Source organism: Pavona decussata, unplaced genomic scaffold (genome assembly GCF_977016875.1).
Source record: "Pavona decussata unplaced genomic scaffold, jaPavDecu1.1 SCAFFOLD_46, whole genome shotgun sequence".
Classification (NCBI taxonomy): domain Eukaryota; kingdom Metazoa; phylum Cnidaria; class Anthozoa; order Scleractinia; family Agariciidae; genus Pavona; species Pavona decussata.
In genome coordinates, this window is record NW_028145468.1 from 1,388,480 (window position 1) to 1,412,500 (window position 24,021).

Genomic DNA, 24,021 nt, shown 5'->3' on the forward strand with positions numbered 1-24,021 from the left:
ATATATTAAATATATATGATATATTAATATATTCTCTTCAAAGATCCTTACAGTTTAAAAAAGGAGTATTAATTGTTATTTGTATGTACAATTTCCGTAAAATCCGTAAAATCCACCCTAACTAGAGTTTTCTTGCTGGTCTTAGAACTTCCAGTTTTAAGTGGCAGTTGACAGGCTGATATCTTTTTTTAAAATACGGCGGATTTTACGGGTTTCAGGGATATTTAGAATATATGCATTATTTAATACTTCCTTTTTCAACTGCAAGTATCTTATATGTATTGTAATATATTAACATATTCTCTTCTTAGATATTTGCAGTTTAAAAGAGGAGTATCAAATGACATTTGTATGCACATTTGTATGTACAGTTTTCTTGCTGGCCTTTGAAGTTGCAGTTGACCTGCTCATTTGTTTCCTTAAATACGGCGGATTTTACGTATTTGGCAGTTTTCTGAGAGTTCCCTTTCAAAAAGTGAACTTTAAACTAAGAGAGGACTGTTTCGGACCTCTTTGTTCGTTCTCAGAGTTGCAACGACATCTATGGAATTGGTGCTTTTAAAATCAGCAAGCAAACTCAACGAAAATCAAAAGCACTCCAAACCTAATGGTTGCCATCACCTCTGTCCAACTACACTGCTAGAAACAGATTAGAAACATTACGCCAATATATTTTGCTCAAAAAATCACAGGGAACAAAAATTTTGTGAAACGATCTTCTACATTTCCCAAAATTTGATCCTGGCGCGTTTTGCTGCCTTCGATTGAATGAGACTTCACCAAATTTTAAAGATTGTTTTCATTTTGCCGAAGCGCTTGACTTACGCTTTTTGGAGTTTTTCTATAGTCTTTGACTCTTTTATTCGCTGATTTTAAGTTTCGTTGGCTGTTCCTATATTCCAAAAGGAACGTTCCTCTAGTATGGACTGTTCCTCGTTTTTGTGTTCCTATTGACTATAAGAGGACCAGATGTTTTACAACGTAGGAACAAAATGTTCACTCTAGTGTAAAAGAGGAATATTTCGTTCCGAGTTCCCAATTGTAAATGGAACATATTGTTCTCAAATTGATAAATAAGGACTGTTTTGTTCCGAGTTCCTATCTGTAAATGGAACACATTGTTCCCAAACTGGTCATTTAGCACTTTTTTGTTCCGAGTTCCTAACTGTAAATTGAACACATTGTTCCCAAATTGGTCATTTAGGACTGTTTTGTTCCGAGTTCCTTTCTATTGATTGAACACATTGTTCCCAAATTGGTCATTTAGGACTGTTTTGTTCCGAGTTCCTTTCTATTGATGGAACACATTGTTCCCAAATTGGTCATTTAGGACTGTTTTGTTCCGAGTTCCTATCTGTAAATGGAACACTTCGTTCGCAAATTGATAAATAAGGACTGTTTTGTTCCGAGTTCCTATCTGTTGATGAAACACACTGTTCCGAAATTGATAAATAAGGACTGTTTTGTTCCGAGTTCCTATCTGTTGATGGAACACACTGTTCCGAAATTGATAAATAAGGACTGTTTTGTTCCGAGTTCCCAACTGTAAATGGAACATATTGTTCTCAAATTGATAAATTAGGACTGTTCTGTTCCGAGTTCCTATCTGTGCATGGAACACATTGTTCCGAAATTGATAAATAAGGACTGTTTCGTTCCGAGTTCCTATCTGTTGATGGAACACATTGTTCCCAAATTGATAAATAAGGACTGTTTTGTTTCGAGTTCCTATCTGTTGATGAAACACATTGTTCCCAAATTGGTCATTTAGGACTGTTTTGTTCCGAGTTCCTTTTTGTTGATGGAACACGTTGTTCCCAAATTGGTCATTTAGGACTGTTTTGTTCCGAGTTCCTCTCTGTGAATAGAACATATTGTTCCCAAATTGGTCGTTTGAGAACAGATTTTGGACCATGTTTCTACGCATTCCCATTTTGTTCCCAAATTAAGGTGGCCTTTGGGAATGAGGCAAACGATAAGGCGCGCTCAGACCTGCTTGGGCGAGTTTGGTGGCATGTCACTGTCATGAATTTTGCACAATAGTAATGAGGGCGGGCAAGTAAGGGCATGCTTTGGCAAATACAAACATATATGCAGTTCCTTTGCTCGTCATCGGCTCCTCGGTTATGGTTCAGATTTAAACGAGATCGTGTTGACTAGATGCGCTTAAAAGGCAAAATGAACAAGAAGTATAAGGTCGATTGGTCGGATATCGATGGAGCGTCGCCCAAACCGAAACGGCTTCACTTGGAAAAAGATGAAACCGACAGCTTGTATCACTGCCCAATACAAGAGTGCGACCATGATGGATTTCAGAGTCAAAGAGGGTGCAGAAAACATGTTTATAACAAGCACAGTTGGTTCTTTTATTTTGATGAAAAGCCCAGTTCGAAAGAAATCACAGATTCGCGAAATGTTCCGATGGTGAAACCAATTCAAGATCAAACAACCGAGAGCGCAAAGCATGCCGTAAAGTTACTTCCTTCGTTTTCATTATCGTGTGACATTGCCGAGTTGTTCACGAAATGGTTGACTGGAAGTGGTGGCGGTTACAAGAAGGATCGCGCAGCGCAACAAATAGTTACAAGATGCTTTAAGTTTCTAAGATTTTGCTGTGAAGACGAGGAAGAGTTGACTTTTGACGTGGTGGACTTTAGTTTATGTTCTCCAAATTTGTTGTTCAAGTTTATCGACTACTTACAAGACGAATGCAAGCTCGGCCATGGTGGGCGTTTAGGCTACATAGACGCTATTTCCGAAATGATCGACTTCAGAAAACTTCACGGTGCATCAGAGGCAGTCTTTCAAAAGTTCTCTGCAACAGAGTTGTACCTCAAAAGAGCGAGAAAGACAGTTGCAAAGATGATGCGATTGCAGTGGACACAAGATTTAGACATCGAAACACTGGAAGCAAGAGGCCACTGGGCAACAATGGAGGAGTTGCTGGAGGTCGTGAAATTCCATCTGCCGCGCTACGAAAATACCGTGAAGATCTGCAAATCGAGTCCAGCTCAAGTTAACCCCTCGGACTTGACATTTGCCACGAAATTCGTAGCCATGTATCTGTTCATCAAAGTGAAGGGGTCACGTCTTATGACTTATCAATATTTGACGGTGGACATGATTGATACAGCAAAGGAAAAGGGTGGATTCATTGATCAGAAAACTTTCAAGACTGCCGGAAAGTATGGATTTGACTCTTTGATTCTTTCCGATGCAAACATGCAAGTGCTCAATGGCTACATCTCGTACGTTAGACCTTTGCTTAAACCCAAGTGTGATTTCGTTCTCGTCAACAGAAATGGAGGCCAACACGGTAAATTGGGCGAGATCATGAGCAAACTGGTGTTTGATGCAATTGGAAAGTACATCCATCCCACGCGTTATCGCCAAATTGTTGAAACGCAAAGCCTCAATCAGCTCACTAGCGAAGAGCAGAGGATTTTGTCCGAAGACCAAAAACACAGCTCTGCCGTTGCTAAAGTTCACTATCAAAAACGACGATCCCGAGAAGTTGCTTTAAAGGGCCACGAGTGCCTACAGAAACTTCAAGGCGCTAAGGGGTCAGAAGTGGACGAGGACGTCAACGCAAGACTCGGCGATTCAACTTCCAACGCCGGGCCTTCTGTTGAACCAGTGCAAAATGACGCCCTGCCTAAACGAATCTTGCGCTCTCAGCGTCATGTTTTGAAATTCACAACACAAGAGGACTATTTTCTAAAGGAAGGGATAACTAAGCACGGATTTGGACAGTGGACTGCTATTCTGAGGGACCCTGAGTTCAAGTTTCAAGAGGGAAGAACTGCGGACTCGCTGAAGAAAAGGGCTGGACTTAAAAACTTTTCCTAGGGGCGACGCGCCTAAACTTAACACTTTGCCAAATGCCGCGACGCGTTTGTTTTGCATATCTGCTACAGTGGAACATCGATTTAACGAACCTCCTTATCACAAAGTCTTCACTTCACTTCAAACAAACCCTCGATAGAACCAACCGATTTTCCTAGGCCCTTTGCAAATCGTTAAATGGAGGTTCCACTATAGGTGATCCTTTGGCATGGAAATACAGACCAAACCTTTCATACGTTACTGCTGCCATTTTATTCACAGTCAATTAACCGACTAGAATCATTCGCAGTCAACATATGCCCAAAATCGAAATGAAGAAAATGAATGTCACTCATAAGCTTGCTATTGCTGGCTTGAAAAATACCTAGTGATCGCATTGTCACTTTGCGTTTTCGCTCTCTTGGACCGCGTTCTTTGCGACCGGGCCCTCTTTCTACTACTGGTTGCTTCCTTGCGCGTCCTTTCGAACGCCGTATGACTCATCTCCCGGCTGGGTGCTGGAGTGATGAACAGGTTTTGTTCCTCTTCGCCGTCGTCTTCCACCACCTCTTCAGCATGGCCAGCTGGACCTTCTTGTCCACACTCAACTTCATCGGAAGGTTGCTGGGGTGCCTCGGTCATGACTGGCAGCCTCTCTGACACACTCGTGACGAGGTGCTGCTTTTCTTTGCTCAAAAGGCCAAGAGCCGTACATACCCGTTTCCGCTCGTCCAAGGCCTCAGCGGTACCGTAGGTGCCCAACACCAGATGGTGGTCCTTAAGTTTGTCGGAAAGCACTCGCATGAACGCCTTCAGGTTGGCGCGAATGGAAGGGTCGTCGCTTGCCCGGTATTCATCGCAGCATTCCTTGAGCTCTCTTTCTGTCGCTAGGAGCCAGGCGCCCTCGAATGCCTTCCTAGCAGCTTCCCGACGCGACTGCTCTCTGGCTTCCATCTGCCTCCGCTCGTTACGCTCGAGGTCGCTCGCGACCTGGCTAGGCCACGGTTGCTCCGGGTCTGAGGGGACGAGTTCCAGGTGCTGGGTCGACACGCCTCTATCTTTGAGCTGGGATTTAAGCCGTTTGTGCTGCTCCTTTCTGAACTCCTCCGCTCTGACCCGCTTGGTCCTCTCTGCCTGAAGCATGTGAGTCGCCTGCCTGTGACGAAGGCTCTCCGGCTGCAATCGTCTGATCCTCTCTTCCAGGGCGTACACAATGTCGTCTCCCGGGCTGGCATCTGACTGACCGGCTGACACTTCAAAGTCTTCGCCCTCTGCAGCAGCTGGCGCGCTTTCTTCTATCGGCGCCTCATCCAATGACAGTGCCTGAAGTGCTTCTTTCTCGCTCTGCTGCAAGGTGCCGTCTTCGTATAATGCACGCTCCTCGTCGGTCTCGGATTCATCTTCCTCTTCGGACTCTCGATGACGTGCCTCTTGGGCTTTTTCTGTCGCCCAGATCAAGCATTCCATTGGGTGCTTTTTCAACCACGAAGACGCACGTTTTGTGGGGTTCGCTAAACTCTTAAACTGGTACGTGCTCAGCCGCCTATCCATTGCCGGTTGATCGGCCGGTCCGAAGTTTAGCCTTCTTTGACTCGTTATCAACATGGGACACCGATTGATGAATGATTTCGCCCTCTGGTACTTCACGTCATGCGCGGAATAACCACCCTGTGTTAAGGTCTTCCAGTCATCAATATCAAGGGTTGATTCCGTGGCCTCGTCCAGGAATATGACTTCGGTAAACGGCGTAATCATTGATTTGTTGAAGGCACGCTGCTTGGTTACCGTTGCTACGTTCCCGTGATGTACGATGCTGAGGATTGGAAAAAACAGACTCGTCTTACCGCTGTTGGCGTCTCCGACCAGGCAGAGCACCTTGTCCTTGTGCTTTTTCTTGTTGTAATTGAGAAGTTTGAGATATTCTTCACAGAATCTGCACACGTCGTCTTGGCTGAGGCTGTTTTCCAAAATCTGGCGAAAGTATTTTGCGTCTGGCACTTGGTTTGGCTCGTACGGGCAAAACGCTCTGGGTGTTACCTTACCAATCTGGTGTTCCGCGATGGCATCCTCCACGAAACTCCTTGTCTTCAATGACCAGCAAGCGCCGTTTTTGACTTCAATGAGATCGTAATCCACAGTTAGTGGGCGAAACAGTTCACAGTAAGGATCTGACAACAGCTCGATGATTTTCTTCATTTGCGGAAGCATCCTCGACTTAAACTGTTCATTGGTGGCCAAGGCGTTCACGAAAGCCCTCGCCTCGCACTTGTAGGAAAAAGTGAACATGGAACTGGCATCTTTCTTGTAAATCTTTCCTCTGTAGGTGCCATAGCTCAGTTTTCCCATGGCGATCGCTATATCGTTAACGAGGATCGCGAGTTTATTTGACAGCATCTTTTCCTCATCGTTCGCCGTGGCCAGCTGGCTGGTGGACGCTTGAGACGTTGTCGTACTGGACTCGAAGCCGAATTTGTCCAATTGTAGCTTAGCCGTGGTCAGACGTTCCACTGCTCTCAGTAAGGACGCGTGGAATTTCTGATTAACCAGGGTCACTCGCACCACATTTTCAGTGCCACAATCGTCCAACTCCTGGGTGCATAAGCCATCATCACCGACCACCTTCCTAGCTTCGCCTTCGTAGCAGTGTTTGTAGGATGATCTCACAAGGTCTTGCATGAAAGGATTTTTATGATCTTTCAGCACTTTATAAAGTTCAGCTGTGGCTGGGGACTCCCTTCCCTCTTGGAACTGCACCTGAAAGATATAAAATTGAGGCAATTTACCAAACACTCCTTTGATTTGTTTTGTCACTGACCACTTTGGTCGTAATTCTTTTTAACCCTCTATTTTTGAATGCTTTTCACGACTCATTGCGGCCTTAGGTTATCTAGATAAATCGTTTATTATAAAACCACAACTTGCAGCTATAAGCTGAATTACTTGTGTTACATACAGCATGTTTAAAATTTCAAACTATAAAAATCCTAACTACACAAGTATCAATTTCCAGTTGTTGTCTAATTGCAAAGTGCATTATGAAAGTGTCTCTAAACCTCTTTGTTTTCACATTCGGGACAGAAAACATACGCCTAGTCCTAAAGTTATTATTATTAGAAAGAAAATAATTTCATTACCTGAGTTGCTGTAACATCCAGTCCGCAATTCAACAGAGCCTTGTGTACTGAAATTGGGCTAGCGGGAGCACCGTTTATCGTTGTCAACGCGACCCAGTATGAAATTGCGGGGCAGAGTGACTTGTTTATACTCGTCAAGTTCCCTTCGAGCCACTGTTGCGATATGGAACTTGGTATATCATCGCCTGAACTACTCTCATTGTCTGTTTCCTCGTTAATGCAACCACTTCTTTTCTCTTGGCTTGAAATGGCGCTGAAGAAAAATGCTACGTTCTGGATACCTGAAATATAGCAAAGATAAAATGCGTCAAATGTTAGTATTGAAAATATTCGCAGCAATTCCATCTGAAACCAGTGCATTGCAACAAATACTAACCTGAAATAGCACGGTCGCATGAGTCGCGTTTTCTGCAAATGGACGTCCACGCTCTGGACAAGGCCTTGTCTTTCACTTTACAACTACATTTAGCGCTTATGATGCTGCATCTCCCACTGACAACTGGCGTCAGGTAGCAAAGTGCAGTGCTTTTTATGCCTTCGCTGTTTAGTTGTCGGCAAGGTTGTCTTGTCCGCTGCATTTCTTTTTTTCGTGTCACAAATGTTGTAGCATGGTTGCGATATTTTTATAGTGGATCGACGCTGTGAAAAGTTTTCGAATAAATTGGAAAGTTCAGCCTATTGTTGGTTGTGTATCCGATGTGCTAATGAAGAACTGTAAAAAATTTATTCATTATCTGTTTGTTGTGTTTTCAGATCAAATTTGTTAACGAAGACTTGTCGGGGATGATGTAACTATCAAATGAGCGTGAAGAAGGGCGTTTCTTTATTTGCACGTTTCTTTAAAGCTTGAGTCACTGTTACTAGAGCAGTACAATAACACCTCGGGACGATCTGATTTAATCTAGAGGCCAAGTTCAACACAAACAATGTAATTAAGAGGACTGCTATTCCTGCACGATGATGGTGTTCCCCAAGAGAAATCGAAGCAAATAACCGACCTTGTTAGTGAAATACAAAAACGATACGACCATCCATTTCTCCTGATTGCCTTTAGCGACTTAACACTTGTTCAAAATAGATTTGCTCTCTAAATGAAATTTATTCAGATGCCCAAACAATGCAATCAAAACTCTCATACAATCCAGGTAATGGCGCTGTTTCCTAACAATAATTCAAAGGAACGACCGGCAGATATGCTGCATTTGGTGTCAGTATTTAGGACCGAACGTAATAATGAAGACCAGAAACGATTGTCATCGTCAAACTTGTTTACAAAAACCCTTTGTTCTGTGTTTTTCGCGGCTGCCTTTTGCCTTTTGAGACTGAAAGATGCTTGCAATCTTAATCAAAGTAATTCCGTGATAGATGCATGCGTGGTCGACAGAAGATATTTACGTTAATAAGTTGTCTGCTTGTCTGGCAATGAACACGGCATCAAATCGAACAAATCCAAAAACAAATTTCTGTGATGTACAAACTTTACCGATGTTTCCTGAAGGATTAACCTTTCCACAATATCCCTCGACATATGATTAACACTATTTGTGCCGTGAATGAGAAACATAAGATTCATGTACATCGCCACAAAATCCGTAAAATCTGCCTTTTCCTTGTGTGGTGAAAAGTTTTTTCACTGAAATAAATGGTATTAAAGCTTGAGCTCTGGTGGGACATAAGTCCAACCTGAGCGTCATATCTCCGGGAAATCCGTAAAATCCGCCATTTCCGTGTGTTTTGAAAAGGTTGTTTGACTCCAACAAATTTTATTAAAACTTGAACTGTGGTGGAAAGTAAGTTCAACCGAAGCTTCATATCTCCGGAAAAACCGGGGAAATACGGAAAATCCACCTTTTCCATCTGGTAATAAAATAGATTTTTGACTCATAAAATGTATATAACTCAAGATTAACTTGAGTTTCATATTTCCGGGAAATCCGGAAAATCCGTCTTTTCCGCGTGTGATGGCAAGTTGATTAACTTCAATAAATTGCTTAAAGGTAGATGACTGCTGGTGAAACTTAAGATAAACCAAGTTTCGAATTCATATCTCCGAGAAATCCGGAAAATCCACCTTTTCCATCTGGTAATAAAATAATTGTTTGACTCACAAAATGTTGTTAAAGTAAAGCTCGAACTCTGGTAGAACGTGAGTTCAACTTAACCTTCATGTCTCCAGAATGTCCGTAAAATCCGTAAAATCCGTGTATTTGAAATGAAAAACAGAAATTTACTAAGACTTGACTGCTGGTGAAATTCATGAAGTGCACAACTTTTTTTTTGAGTACGGAAAAAGCGGATTTCACGGATTTCCCGGAGACATGAATGTTTAATGATTAAACTTGCAGTGATGACTGACTGCTGACTGACACAACCTTTTTTATATGATGACGGATAATACGGATTTTCCGGATTTCCCGGAGATATGAATATTTAATATTATTCAATGTTAATTCAATATAATACTTCTCTTTTTTACTGTAAGTATATAATATAATATATAATATATATATATATATATATTATATATTATATATTATATATATACTTACAGTAAAAAAGAGAAGTATTATATTGAATTAACATTGAATAATATTAAATATTCATATCTCCGGGAAATCCGGAAAATCCGTATTATCCGTCATCATATAAAAAAGGTTGTTTCAGTCAGCAGTCAGTCATCACTGCAAGTTTAATCATTAAACATTCATGTCTCCGGGAAATCCGTGAAATCCACTTTTTCCGTACTCATAAAAAAAGTTGTGCACTTCATGAATTTCACCAGCAGTCAAGTCTTAGTAAATTTCTGTTTTTCATTTCAAATACACGGATTTTACGGACATTCCGGAGACATGAAGGTTAAATTGAACTCACGTTCTACCAGAGGTCAAGCTTTACTTTAACAACATTTTGTGAGTCAAACAACTATTTTATTCCCAGATGGAAAAGGTGGATTTTCCGGATTTCCCGGAGATATGAATTCGAAACTTGGTTTATACTAAGTTTAACTTGTCATCACACACGGAAAAGACGGATTTTCCGGATTTCCCGGAAAAATGAAACTCAAGTTAACCTTGAGTTATACCAGCAGTCAAACTTTAACACAATTTTTTTTTAGTCAAACAACTTTTCACAACACACGGAAAAGACGGATATTCCGGAGATTAAAAATGCCATATAAATGATAAGTTGCTTAAGTTTAAACTAACTGTTGATGTAAGACAATCTAAACGGAGTTTTACATCTCTTCTTATGGTCTTTAAGCACACGTCAAAGGAACCGGGAAGTTTGGGAAACGATCTGTCTCTCTCTCTCTCTCTCTCTCTCTCTCTCTCTCTCTCTCTCTCTCTCTCTCTCTCTCTCTCTCTCTCTCTCTCTCTCTCTCTCTCTCTCTCTCTCTCTCTCTCTCTCTCTCTCTCTCTCTCTCTCTCTCTCTGTCTCTCTCTCTGTCTCTCTCTCTCTCTGTCTCTCTCTCTCTCTCTCTCTCTCTCTCTCTCTCTCTCTCTCTCTCTCTCTCTCTCTCTCTCTCTCTCTCTCTCTCTCTCTCTCTCTCTCTCTCTCTGTCTCTCTCTCTCTCTCTCTCTGAATGAGGTTGCGCCTAGAGCAAGCTTGTAGTTTATTTCATTGCTAACACCTACTGAAAGATACTGAGGAATTATTGAATCTCTCGTCAGAGCCAGCTAAGGTCCATTAAAAGCCATACATGAAGACAACAGTTCCACTAAAATCATCCCCAGTGCCCAGGCAGTGCTTTGACAGTGCCATACAATCCTGACTTGATAAACGCAGGAGGCATATATGCTCTTCTACCTGACACATCAAAATATTTTTAATCAGCGGAATCATATGGGGCCTGCTTCAACACGAAGACAACTTGTCTTCGCTTCGCTTCCTCCCTATGATAGGGAGAGAAACAACAAGAATTGTTTTATAATTGGTAAATATCACACGGCATGTGTGGAAACCAGCTTGCTGAGCCATTTACCGTGTTTAAATAAAGTTGATTGATTGAGTTGATTGATTGATTGATTGATTGATTGATTGATTGATTGATTGATTGATTGATTGATTGATTTGAATTGCCTAATCATCTTTTGGCCTCATACCCATCCCCCTTCGCCTCCCACACACACACACATCCGCCGTCTCTTCTTGTTTTGTCTCCCGAGCGCGCCCTTCCCTACCATCTAAACGCCTGCAGGGAAAACCTACATACTACAGTTATTGAAGGACAAATTGGAAGGGAACGTACATGAGAATCGGGCATGAGGGTCTCGCGCATTTCTGACCTAAAGCTTTAAATTAAATCACGTAGTTCATTCATATCTACGTTACTGAAACCATCCATACTGAACAGTTAGATCGGATTTAACTTTGCCATCTTTTGTCAATTTCTTCTGACAGAGGCGAAGAACTTGATGCATTCAATGTTGAATACTGTCACAATAAACTGTCCAACATTGAGACAGATTCTCAGCCATCCTTGGTTCACCCTTAAAGGTACTTACATTCTCTAGACCGGATGGGAGAGATTCTCGAAGGAACGCCATCCACCACCAGTAGTGAAGTGTAGCGGCTGTATGACTATCTGAGGCACATTCGCGATTAAGCCTCTCGTTCATGGTCAATGAAAATGAATCAACTGTAATGGCACAAAAATGACTGATTTGAGAAAAGGACCGCTAGGCTGCGACGAAAACTCAAGTGATAGAATAACAGCCTTAGAAGGTCCGCCTTGTTCTGTCAGTGAGTTTTCTTTGCAGCTTGTGGTTTTTTTTCCAATGAGTAATTTCTGTGGACAGCGCTTTCTTCGGGTGCTCATAGGTTTTGGCTCACTTAGATGAAAGACCACTCAATAGAAACTGAAGCCTAAATCACAGAACTGACTGCTCACTGGGGAAAAGACCAACAACCTGCGATGAACATTTCACGTTTATTTTATAGAACGTTCATGGTAGCTTGAACACAAGCCACCTCACAGTAATAACTAAGTCTGTAGAAAAAGTAATCACCAACCTGCAATATGAAAAAAATGAATGTAAATATATGAAACATATATTTTGAAAGATCAAAGAGAAGAAAGATCCTGGCAGTTAGTACGTAACTTAAGCTTTTGCGAAAAGAAAGCCTGAAACAAGCCTGAATTTTTTCAGGCTTTCTTTTCGCAACTGCTTAGGTCGAGGATTAACTTAATCGGGCTTTGAACGAAGGACTCTGTATAATTAGCAACACTTCTGTGTACAAATCAAACAAAGCGGGAAATAAAATTTTATTACCCCCACTCAAATTTGGCATGCAAAGAGATCTTCAGGGGGGATGTTCCCAAACGGCCTTCATTAACTTCCTTACTTCGTTGTTGCCAAGATAATTCAGTACCTTTGTTGGCACCACAAAATCCAATTTTGAACTCAGAAGCTGTTGTGAAAAGTTGCAGTTATAGCTGCTTAACGGTCCACAATATCTGTCGCTCATCCGCCTTCAGATGTAAATGGCTTAATCATTATTTCATTATGTCTTTATTTACCCTCGCATTTTAAAGTAGCTTACCCAACCATTAGAATATACACACAAAAACCAGACCACAACACCGGGAACTACGTCCCCTACTCTTTGCGAACAGTGAGTGGGTTCTTCAACGTCCCACAGAGTTATTTATAAACAAGGGTTTATCGTCCTTATCCGAGAAGACTAGAAATTCTAACCATTTGCAGATGTGAGAGCAATGGCAGCACTTTCTCGTCAGTTATCTAAAAACCCTCGGTGGTGATCCGGCCTGGCTTTGAACCCACGATCTCCCGCACGGTAGGCCGGTACTCTATCAACTGAGCTAACCGGTCGACGGTTTTCAAGTAACGTTGACGTTGTGGCTGCTTAAGTCCCTGTTTTAAAAGGGGGAGCTTAAACACAGACGTTCGTGTCGTGAGCCACGAATGGCAACCGAAAATCGAATGTTTCTTTTCTTGGCGTGGTTTTCCTCCTTACCACGCACAGACAAAACTCTTGTTAATGACTGTGGCTAGAAGTTACAAACGCGATGGCGTGAAGACGCTCCTAAAGTGGAAAAATTCAATTTTCGGTTCCCGTCCGTGGATAAAAAACGTCTGTGCTTAAGTTCCCTTTAACTTCCAAGTAGGGGGGGGGGGGGGGGGGGGCGGCTAATAAGACAAAGGGTTAATAGAAAGGAGAGAGGAGGAGCTTAAAAACGTTTTCATGGTATTCGAGAGTCTTGCAGAGTTTGCATAGAGTTACACAGCAAGCAAGAGAGAGACAGAGACGGACAGATGACTGTGAAATCAGCATTGTTCTTTTTTTTTTTTTTTACATTTTACTCGCTCGTTTGACGATTGTTTTAGACATAAAGGGACTGTGGAAAGGAGACATAGGAAACTCAGGTGCGATCGATTTAGTTAATGTGTAACGAGACAAAAGAAGGAAGGCAAGATCAGCCAAACGACAAGTGAGCAACAGTGATCCAATCCCTTCTTTCTTCGACAAACTGTTTATTGAACCTGATCCGATGGCCTTTGATCCCAAATCACATGGCTATAATTTCCGATTCCCCTCATCTTGCTTTTATCTCAAAAGCGAAGGAAAGCGAGAGAGAAAAACAACGTAGAAGGGCAGAAAATTAGGCGGCGAAAAGGTTTTGATTGTCATTTTTTGTTACCTTAGGCGGCGGCGCTAAAAAGTGGGAAGGTAGAGGGCAAATGCTCGCTTTTCACGCGCTCCCCACACACTTCGCGTGTGCGTGTGATTCCCTCTTCCTTTTCCCTTCCTCGGTTAACTTCCTAAAGCTTCCCAGGGACAGCGCGTGCGCGTCTTATTCCCTCTTGGCGTTTCACTTCCTAGCGCTTCCCACGCACTACAAGTGCGCTTGTGATTCCCTCTTCCTTCCCCTTACAAGCGTTTCCTTGAAAGTGTGTTTGCTTTAGTCGCTTAAGCCACCTTGAATTTCAAGCGGCTGTATTAATGACGCAAATTTATCATGAAAATTATACTTCGGAATTCGAAAAGTAGTCGTTGCTCGTATCATCGACAAGGCCAAAAGATTAACTTTTGTTTTCGGCCACGATAAAATATACAATACTGGATATCAAAAATATTGATCATCATCATCATCATCATCATCATCAATCTTTATTTACCCTCGGATTGTAGAGTAGCTTAATGCAGCTAATATCTCCGAGCATTTCTCCACCCATGCATGAAAGTATACACACAAAGGCCAGACCACAACACCGGGAACTACGTCCCCTACTCTTTGCGAACAGTGAGTGGGTTCTTTAACGTCCCACGGAGTTATTTACAAACAAGGTTTGTGAGACGGGGCCTACAGTTTATTGTCCTTATCCGAGAAGACAAGAAAGTCTAACCATTTGCAGATGTCAGAGCAAAGGCAGCACTTTCTCCTCAGTTATTTAAAGACCCTGAGTGGTGGTTTGAACCCACGACCTCCCGCACGGTAGTCCGGTACTCTACCAAATGAACCAACCGGTCGGCGGTATAATCACTTTATCAATTGCTTAGTTTTTGATACCACAAGACAATAGTCATGTGACCGTCGTCAAAACACCATCCGTTCTGCACGTATTGCGAACCTATGGTTTAGTTTTGGGTTGGGCAGTAATTCACTGTTTTTTTGTTTTTTTGTTTTTTTGTTTTTTTTTTTTTTGTTAAATTTTATTTCACTTGTAATGAAGGGTTACAGAGAAATAGTGACAAACATACATACAAGCTAAGGAAATACAATACACTACAATACAAGACTTAATTAGCTTAAAATTAATTAATAGAAGAAGAAAAAAAAAAGATATTTGATTACAATTTACAATACCCAAAATGCAGCTTACGTTAAATAGCAAAAATCACAAAAAGGTAGGTTTTAGTTCTATGGCATTTAAAGATTGATTTGTAATTTTGAATTATGTTTTTCTATGTCAAGTTTGCTTCTCAGAACAGCAAGGAAGGTATCAAAGAAATAGGGGTCTTCTTCTCTCGAGGCAATGTAAATGTAATATTTTGCAATTATTAAACTGAGGTTCAGGCCAAGTTGCAGCGCGATATTGTTGGTGAAGCCATAGATAATATTTTCTTCGTTGAGCTCGATAGAATCGTCATTTTTTGTATTCCACCAATTTGTAAATTCTGTCCAAAAACTTTTGACAAATGAACAAGAAATAAATAAGTGGGTTAGTGTTTGTTTTTGTTCGCAAAGATGGCAGTTATCCTTCTCTTTAATTTTATCTCTAAATAAGGTTGCGTTAGTTGGCAGAATATGGTGCACGACTTTGTATTGAAAGATGGCGAGTTTAATATCTTTAGTGACATTAAATGGGATATTGTAGATTGTTTGAATTGCGTTGTCATCTAAGTTTGCTTGCCTCATTCTTCTTTCAGCAGTTGGAGGTTGAAATTTTTTGATGATTAAACTCTGAGTCGCTATTTTGCAAGAAAGCTTATTTATTGATATCGTGTTGACAGTGTCTGGGACCGGAGCAGAGGTTTCGTGGGTGTCTTTCAATATTCGAATCCAATCTCGGGGGATCGCGCTACACAATGCGAGATATTTCAGAAAGTTGGAAGATTTCAAAGAGAACTTGTTACTAAACTCGTCAGGGGCAAGGAATTTGTGTTTGTTGAAGATATCTTTTACTCTAGCGATTCCAGCATTGTGCCATTCTCTGTAATATACAGATAGGCCTTCTATTTTAATAAACCTGTTATTCCAGATGATTTCTTCTAATATTTGTTCTTTGGTTTGAGGGGTATGTTGATTCAATGTTTGCCAGATTAAAAGTGTATCCTTATAGAAATCAATTGGTATATTTAAATTAAGATACTTAAGATCATAATTGCATTTAAATAAAAAAGGGCCACCTAGGTGTCTTATAAATACCAGGGGTATGTGACTCCAGCTGGCATCCTCTTTACTTTCATATAATCTCCTTATCCAAACCACTTTGAGTGCATTATTAATTATTTCGAAGTCGGGAAGATTTAAGCCGCCTTTAGATATTGGGCAAATTAACGTGTTATGCTTAATTTTCGGTTTGCCGTTCCACACGAAGTCACAAATAGTTCGCTTGACTGAAGCTGTAAAAGTTACGGGAAACTTGAGCACTGATGTGTTATAAATAAGCTTAGATAGGCCCAGGGATTTCAGGATAGTAATCCGGCCGTACAAGGTGAGGTTTCTTGGTTTCCATAAATTCAAAAGATTTTTCATGGATTTTAATTTTTCTTCAAAGTTCTTTTGGAAGCATTCATTTTCATCGTAAGAGAAATTAATTCCGAGAGCGTATATCGCTTCTAGTGGCCAAGCAATATTAAGAGGTTTTGAATTATCACCCTTGTTTGCACCTATCCACATCCCTTCTGTCTTAGATGTGTTTACTTCTAGGCCGGAACATTCTTGGAAGGCGCGAAGGAGTTTAAACAAGTTTTCTGCAGAAGTTGTATCGGACACGAAGGCGGTTGTATCATCGGCATACTGGGAGAGCTTAAATTCTTTACCATAAATTTTTATACCGTGGATATTATCGTCATTTCTTATGACGTTTGCTAAAATTTCGGCACAGAGAGTGAAAAGAATGCCGGACAACGGACAGCCTTGTCTAACTCCGCGATGTAGAGAGAAAAATTCGGAAGCGTGTCCATTATTAATGACGCAGCTGGAGCACCCATTATAAAAAGTTGTAATCCATCTTCTAAGCTGAGGGCCAAAATTAAACGCTTCTAACGTCTTGCTTAAGAAGTTCCAATCGACTGAATCAAAAGCCTTTTTGAAATCAATGAATATAGCTAAGCCAGGTATAGCTTCTAAAGAAGATACCCGCAGTATATCTTCGATCAGCCTGATGTTTTGTCCTATGTATCGACCTTTAATATATCCGGTTTGGTCTTCACTGATAAGTTTTGGGAGAAGTTTAGAGATCCGGCCTGCGATGGTTTTGGCAGCAATCTTATAATCAATATTAAGAAGTGATATTGGTCGCCAATTTTTTAAGTACAGTCGGTTTTTTCGTTTTTTCGGTACAACTTTAATGATTCCTTGCTTTTGAGTAATATTTAGTTGCCCGTGCTTGAGGCCGTAGTTGAAGCTTTCAACCATTTTATCCCCTAATAAAGGCCAGAAGTGTAAATAAAATTCGACGGAGAACCCGTCACTTCCTGGACATTTACCTTTTGCGCACTGCTTTAGGGTTTGTAAACATTCTTCTTGGGTAAGGGACAATTCAAGCTCTTCTTGTTCGTTCTCGTTTAATTTAGTTAAACTAGGATCGTTAAAGAATAGATTGTCGTGGACATCGCTGGTAGGTACTGCTGTATACAGATTTTGGTAGAAGTGTTTTTGATGCGCTAAAATTTCATCAGAGTTTGTGATTTCCTGGCCATTTTCCAGTTTAAGTCGGGATATATATGATTTAGAATTTTGCCTTTTTTCTAAGTTTAGGAAATATTTGGTATTTTTTTCGCCTTGTTCGTGCCATCTTGTTCGGCTTCTTATAATGGCTCCTTTGGTCTTATATGCCGCTAGCTTATCAAGCTTCGATCTGAGACAGTATAGCTTGGTGATGTTCTCTTTTGTTCTATGTGTCGCTAGTATTTTCAACAGGGTGTCAATCTGATCGGAAAGCTCTTTTTCAGCAACTCTGCGTTCTCTATTTTTCCTCTTGCAATATTGAACACAGAATCCTCTTATTTCCATTTTGATCATGTCCCAGGCAAGACCTTTGTCCTCCAAATAGCAATATTTGCTTTTGTATTCGGAAATCCTATTCTCTAACTGATCAATGAAAATGTTATCGTTAAGTAGAGAATTATTAAATTTCCAGAAACCAGGGCCTCTTGGTACATAATCATTAGATCGGAGATTTAAAACTATTGCCGAGTGATCAGAAAGTGTGGAGTTACGGATGTCCGTGCCTAATACAAGGGAAGACAGTTTTGCCGAAACCAACCAATAGTCTAGCCTACATTGTACTTTTAAAGCTTTGTTACGCCATGTGAATTGTTGTTGATTAGGGTGTTGGCGCCTCCAAACGTCCTGAAGATTCAAACATTTGCATAACTTTGTGATTTCACTGATTACATTTTGCTTTCTATTCACGGCGCAACCACCAGACTTATCTTGAGCCGTTAGAGAACAATTGAAGTCACCTCCAATAATCCAATAATCACCTGCGGAGCAAGTGTTAATAAGAATGTTTAACAAGTTTGAAAAGAAGGTTTTTTGCTCGGAGACGTTATTCGGGCTGTAGATGTTACACAAATAGAAGCTGGTATCATTTATGGCAACCCGAAGCAAAAGGTATCTTCCGTTCTTATCAGCGGTGATATGATCCGTGCGTATGTCTAATTTAGGGTTAAATAGAATCATGACGCCCCTCGAGTGATTTGTACCATGAGAGTAAAAAATGTTACCGCCCCATTCTGATTTCCAGACAGTTTCTATATCTCGCGTGGAGTAAGTTTCTTGTAGAAAGATTATATCGAACTTATTGTTGTGTAGCCATCTGAATAATTGTCTTCTTTTGCGCATTTGGTTTAGACCTCTTGCATTCAAAGAACAAAAGGAAGCTGTGAAAGGAGTTGTCATTTTTTGATCGAATATTCGTTATTCAAAAAGGCGATAAACGTTGTTTATAAAACACTTAAATTTGGTGAAAATCAATCGTTCTGAGAACCCTTCCTTGCTTTCCAAATACAGCAGTCTAGCTGTTTTAATTTTAGTACAGTGAGCACACATAATTTTATATTTATAGAAATAAAATAATTTTGGACGTGTCATGAGAAACAAACGGCACCAGATGCCTACAGAGACTAAAATGGGTTCAAAGGGAATCGTAACTGCAAACATACCTACGAAATAGACAAAAAAGCACAAGAACCAGAATACACGTAAAGAAAAATCCATTTGGAGCATGCTGAGGAATACTTGGTAAAAGCCAATGAAAAAGAAAAAAATGAAATGAAATAACCTCAGTTCGGCCGAGCCGTTTCTCCGCTACAGATATTTAATGTTAGATTTCAGCGCAGATGTTGTTTAGATCCGCTTCAGATTGTATTCTAATAGGCTCCTCGTCGGAAGAAGTTTTGACAAAAATCTTACCGTCTAAAGTCCAGACAGATGACAGGATTTTATCCTTTCTTTTTTTCAAAGCCTTTGATAGTAGGTCTCTTCTGAACATGTTGGATTTCTTGGCGACACTAGTATTTTCTTCCACGGATCCTCTGTCGCCTCTTTTGTGTTTCATCAGACTTAAATCCACAATAAAAAGCTTTCTATATCGATTTAGAGGCGACCCGCTTTATCATAGACTTGTATTTCGAGGCGGAGACGGCCAAAGCTGCTCAGCTTACAAAAACGTGGCCGCTTCTGGCGAGGAGTAATTCACTGTTAACAGGGAATATTTACTCAGCCAACGCCCTAACTTTCCACCGCTGCCAATCGTGACGCTTGTTACAATTAATTTTAGAGCCATGACGCCGTAACATGTGACAAACCGATTTCGGTTTTCTAGAATGAAGATACCAATGACCACAAATACCGTTCCGTGTTTTTCAAGTTTACCTTTCAATTTATCAGTCCGCCATACAGTGTCAAGACACCAATATTTTGAGGTAAGTATAACTATAAAACTATATACTGTATGTGGACTGTATATATTATGTAATTGAAATGTTTAGAAAGACGGACAGTACTAACACAGCTAGACAAACTCTAGCGGTAGGGTTTTCCAGTGTACGGATAGTTTAGTTTCTATGTTTCCCTTGTGTCTGACTGGTTACGGACAACAGGCAGATAACGTAGATTGATTCAATCGGGGAATTAATTTGTAGCGGAGCTCCGCACGCCGGAGGCGTGCGTGCGGAGACCCATAGCTAAGAGAATTTGGTAACCCGTGAATGCGAGAAATTTTGGTTTGGTTATGACTTCACTTTTGTCCATCCGTACGCCCGTACGTACGACCGTACGTACGCCCGTACGCAGCCACAGGAAAACTTAGATGTGTGAAGCCGTGCTGCGAACCGCGTTTGTTTGGCGGGAAGTTGCATCGCCAACTGCTTTAATTAAGAAAACAAAAAGAGCTTTTGAAGAGAACAAAATACAAAGTCAATTTATGTGACCGACAGCGGGAGAAACAGCAAGACGTCTAGCGGTGGGAGAAACAAATCGACTGGCAGAATCTTGAAGTGAAACCATTTTACTCCGATCCTGCGTGACGAAACTTGGATTTTTGCTCTTTACGTGAAACGTTTCGCTCACTTGGCGTTGTAAAACAAACGAAAAAAGTTAGCTATGGAATAAATAGGACTTGTTATTGTCCGGAGAGGCGAGTATATTCATGTAATTTTGTTGACAAAACTTTGCTGGTTTGCTCTCTTGCAAGATCTTGATTTCTTGCCCCTGATTTCTTGCAGTGTTAACACGCCGTTTAATATAAGCTGAAGCTGCTAAATACCGCTAACTTCAGAGGAGTCTTTTGAGATCATTTTTTTCGGTCCATGTTGATTATTTCCCTGGGAGTTTTATTTTCTAATGGGGTGATTTTCCGCCTTTCCTTGCTTTAGAATTTGGGGTGATTTTCCGCCATTCCCAATTTCGCCGTTCCACCCTTCTTCCATTTAGCGTCACCGGCAGCCGAACATTTTCACTCCGATCTGGCGCGCCGAAACGTTGGATTTTTCCTCTTGAAGTGGAGCGTTTCGGTCACTTAACGTTGTAAAACAAACGAAAAAATCAGCAATGGAATAGAAGCACTGGTTATTCTCAGAAGAGGCGAGTATATTCGTGTGATTTTGTTGACAAAACTTTGCTGGTTTGCTGTTTTGCAAGATATTGATTTCTTGCAGTGTTGACACGCAGTTTATAAGCTTATAAACTATAAAATAAGTCACTGCTAACTCCAGAGTAGTCTTTTGAGGTAATTTTATTGGTGAATGTTAATTATTTCCCTTGGAGTTATACTCTAATCTCGTCCAATTTTGCCTTCCATCAGTGGGAAAAAGAGCAAGGCGACTAGCGGCGGAAACGCCACATCATGAAGAGCGGCCGAAGAGAAATCATTTTTAACTCATTCATTGCGGAGCTTGCGAAGCAATGGATGAGTTTTTGCACTGAGATGGGCAAAACGGCGTTAGCAAAATCTGCGTAGACGGATGTGACGTCGTTAGCGAAAATAGCGGAAGTGACGTAAAAGTTGGTTGGATTTGAGCAACCGCTGACCATTGAGTAAACTTGCCACGAATAGCAAACAAAACAAGCCTAATTAAAGATTGCAAAACACCGTGATTAAATGATTGCAAAACACCGTGAGGGAATTTATATTTTTAAGGTGGGTATTCAGTAAATAAAATTAGTCCAAGACATTCTTTTTACTCCGAAAATGAGCCCGCGTACGTACCGTCCCCTCCAGGGGCTGTTTTTATCCATTGGGTCTCATCGCCTCGTGTTCCGTGCCAGAGAAGGAAGCCATTTTTGGTAGGAATATTTGACTCTCTTTCACACGTCATTTCGGTAAGTAAATTCTCTCTGTTGACGATTATTTCATTTGCTTTAAAACTTACAACACATACATAAAAAGTGAAGCGACCTACAATCTGGCTAAATCTGTTTTTACAGCGCAAATTTCGATCAGGTTCCACGGTCGCGCGTACATGTGTTATACAGATTGCCGTACAAGGCCCTGCGATACAATTGCCGTACAGAGGCTGAGCTGGCCCAGTAACCGAGATCTCAGTTTTTGCAGCCCACATCACGGTAACCAGGATGAAAATTTTCCCATATGAACACTCCAGCCCAGTGACAATGATGAAAGTTTTTAAACAAAATAGCTTCGCTCTCAAAACATAGCGGCCAACAAAGTGGCATAGTTTTGATCTTGGAAGTATTTCCACTTTACAAGTATGTGAATTAGCTTTATTAGTAAAGTTACAAGGGTAGAGGAAGCTTTGAAAGTTGCAAACAATACAAATTTATGTTCCACAATTTTGATTGTCTTTCTTGAATTCATCCCGGTAAACCGGGCTGAAAATTCCCATATGAACACACCCCAGAATTCGTCCCGGTTACCGAGCTAATATCAAGAGGCCCTTAGAATGTTACTATACTTGCAAAGTTTCCCTATCAAAGCACATGTCACAAAACTAAATACAAGCAAGATATGTGCAACACTTCTACCCATAAAGAAGATAAAATTTGCCACAGAAAAATTAACACTTCCTTGATTGTTGTTAAGAAATGCTGTGTTCAATCTTGTAGTTGTAGGAACTGTATAGAGGTTGCATTTCCTTTTGTCGATTTCCACTATCTGTTGCAGATTACTGCTAGCATTTAGTTTCAGTTCTATGTAAGATTTGATCAGGTATATCTGAAAGTATGTATAATTGCATATTTTCCTATTTAATCACTGCATCTGAGTGTTAACTATGTTAATAAATAAAGTTAGAGCAACTTTCAAACATTTTGTAGATTAAGCTTGTTAACATTAAGTATTGTTCAATTTGAGGAAAATAAAGTTAGATGTTATAGCATTCTACTTGCTTGAACAGGTTTTGCAGTGAATACTCTGTTTTGTGTCTCCTTCCTCAAACTCCCATTCATGGGACAAAAATAGCAAAATATTTTCTATCTCGTAAAACCCCAATATCAATTAATCAACCCAACAACAAACTTTTTTGTAATTACAGCTAGAGACCTTAATGTTAATCTTGATTTTGGTTGCATGGGATAAGGAGTGTAGCTTCAACATCTCCAACAACTGATCACATTTTCACCACAATTTTGGTTATATGGATGAATGAGTTAGCTCTTAGGAGCCTTTGATTATACTCTGTTCCGACACGACGAAACGTTGGATTTTTCCTCTTGAAGTGAAACGTTTCGCTCACTTAACGTTTTAAAACGAACGAAAAAATCAGCAATGGAACAAAAGGACTGTTTATTCTCCAAAGAGGCGAGTATATTTTAATTTATATCTATTTATGTGACAGTATATTTTTGTTGACAAAACTTTGCCGTTTTGCAAGATATTGTTTTTCTTGCAGTGTTGACCATGCAACTCATTTAACTTATAGCTACTGCTAACTTTACAGCAGTCTTTTGAGCTCGTTTTTTCGGTCCATGTTTGTTATTTTCCTTGGAGTTTTATTTTCTAATCTCATCCCATTTTGTTTCATTTAAGAAATTTTATTCTCAGGTAAAATAGTCAGTCAAACAAACGTCTCGCTACACAGTGTCGTTGACATAAACTTACAGTTTATATAAACTGACAAGTTTTTCTGGCATAAGCTTATATATTTCTAATTTTAGCATTTATTTGTGACAATCTTTACAGAAAACAAACACAAATACTTAAAATAATAGGGTATAACGGCAAAGATTTAGACGTGGGAGTATTTTTGACTGAGCTGAAATTAAGTCTTTTTAAACAATGTTAAGAGCGAGTGTAAAACTAGTGTGATTTCATTTTCATCAAAAACATGTCCCTTTGCTTCTTGTAGGTGACTGGTAATTAGCCCATTCTTTTCATTTTTCAACTTTTTCTCAGTGTGTGGAAGGGAGTGTTTTTTCAAGTAACTCAACTGAAGGGTCAAGTTCAAAAACACAAAGAGATTTTAAAACTCCAGATAGAAGTAAGGTCTAGTAACTCTTGCCAATAATATATTGGGTCTCGGTTTCGTCGCTTCTCGACGGTTGCTTGATTTCGCAAATCTAATTGGAGATCGAAATGGAGATGTTTTAAATTGTCTAGGTATATTTTAACTAGCTCCTCAGAAACCACAAAGGTAGTCACTGTTGAAGAAAAGTCTGTAATTTTTTTCACTGTGTTCAGCTTTCCTTCATTGAAGGATCTTTTTTTGCGCTCTAGGCATTAAGTCATCAACTGGTTGTGCTGTTCCATCTAAAGAAGTAGCCGGAGATTCAAAAACACTTTAATTTGTACGCGTACCTTAATTTTTCTTTATCCGAGAAAGGGCGTGGAATTCTGCCCATTGTGGAGCCAGCCAACCATTTTTACATGAAGCGTATTGCTGCTCTTTCTTAACCTTGCAGGTGTCT

At 40.4% G+C, this 24,021-nt stretch overlaps 3 protein-coding genes across 5 annotated transcripts in view; 2 read left to right on the plus strand and 1 right to left on the minus strand.

Annotated features, from left to right (window-relative positions):
- The first annotated feature begins 1,726 nt into the window (after positions 1-1,726).
- LOC146482393 (uncharacterized) lies at positions 1,727-3,849 on the plus strand. Its single transcript, XM_085107232.1, has one exon. It carries the CDS (start codon positions 2,161-2,163, stop codon positions 3,847-3,849), a length of 1,689 nt encoding a protein of 562 aa, XP_084963358.1. The 5' UTR covers positions 1,727-2,160.
- A 206-nt stretch (positions 3,850-4,055) lies between these two features.
- LOC146482394 (uncharacterized) lies at positions 4,056-9,409 on the minus strand. The gene is made up of 2 exons (XM_085107230.1): positions 6,960-9,409; positions 4,056-6,579 (listed from the first exon to the last, which is right to left on the minus strand). Exons 1-2 carry the CDS (start codon positions 7,353-7,355, stop codon positions 4,189-4,191), a joined length of 2,787 nt encoding a protein of 928 aa, XP_084963356.1. The 5' UTR covers positions 7,356-9,409; the 3' UTR covers positions 4,056-4,188.
- A 10,059-nt stretch (positions 9,410-19,468) lies between these two features.
- LOC146482395 (uncharacterized) overlaps positions 19,469-24,021 on the plus strand; it is a 30,069-nt gene continuing 25,516 nt past the window's right edge. For 2 of the 3 annotated variants that reach the window (XM_085107234.1, XM_085107233.1), the window contains exon 1: positions 19,469-19,580. In XM_085107234.1, the coding sequence (XP_084963360.1) occupies positions 19,482-19,580 (99 nt within the window). In that variant the 5' untranslated portion in view covers positions 19,469-19,481. The remainder of the gene's footprint in view (positions 19,581-24,021) is intronic. The other variant, XM_085107236.1, reaches the window with a different exon arrangement.

Bases quoted from the DNA above. Each gene is read 5' to 3' on its own strand.
- LOC146482393 (XM_085107232.1), top strand. From the start codon at position 2,161: ATGCGCTTAAAAGGCAAAATGAACAAGAAGTATAAGGTCGATTGGTCG.
- LOC146482394 (XM_085107230.1), bottom strand. From the start codon at position 7,355: ATGCGACCGTGCTATTTCAGGTTAGTATTTGTTGCAATGCACTGGTTT. The intron at 6,580-6,959 runs GTAATGAAATTA...TATATCTTTCAG, and splicing joins TGGATGTTACAGCAACTCAG to GTGCAGTTCCAAGAGGGAAG.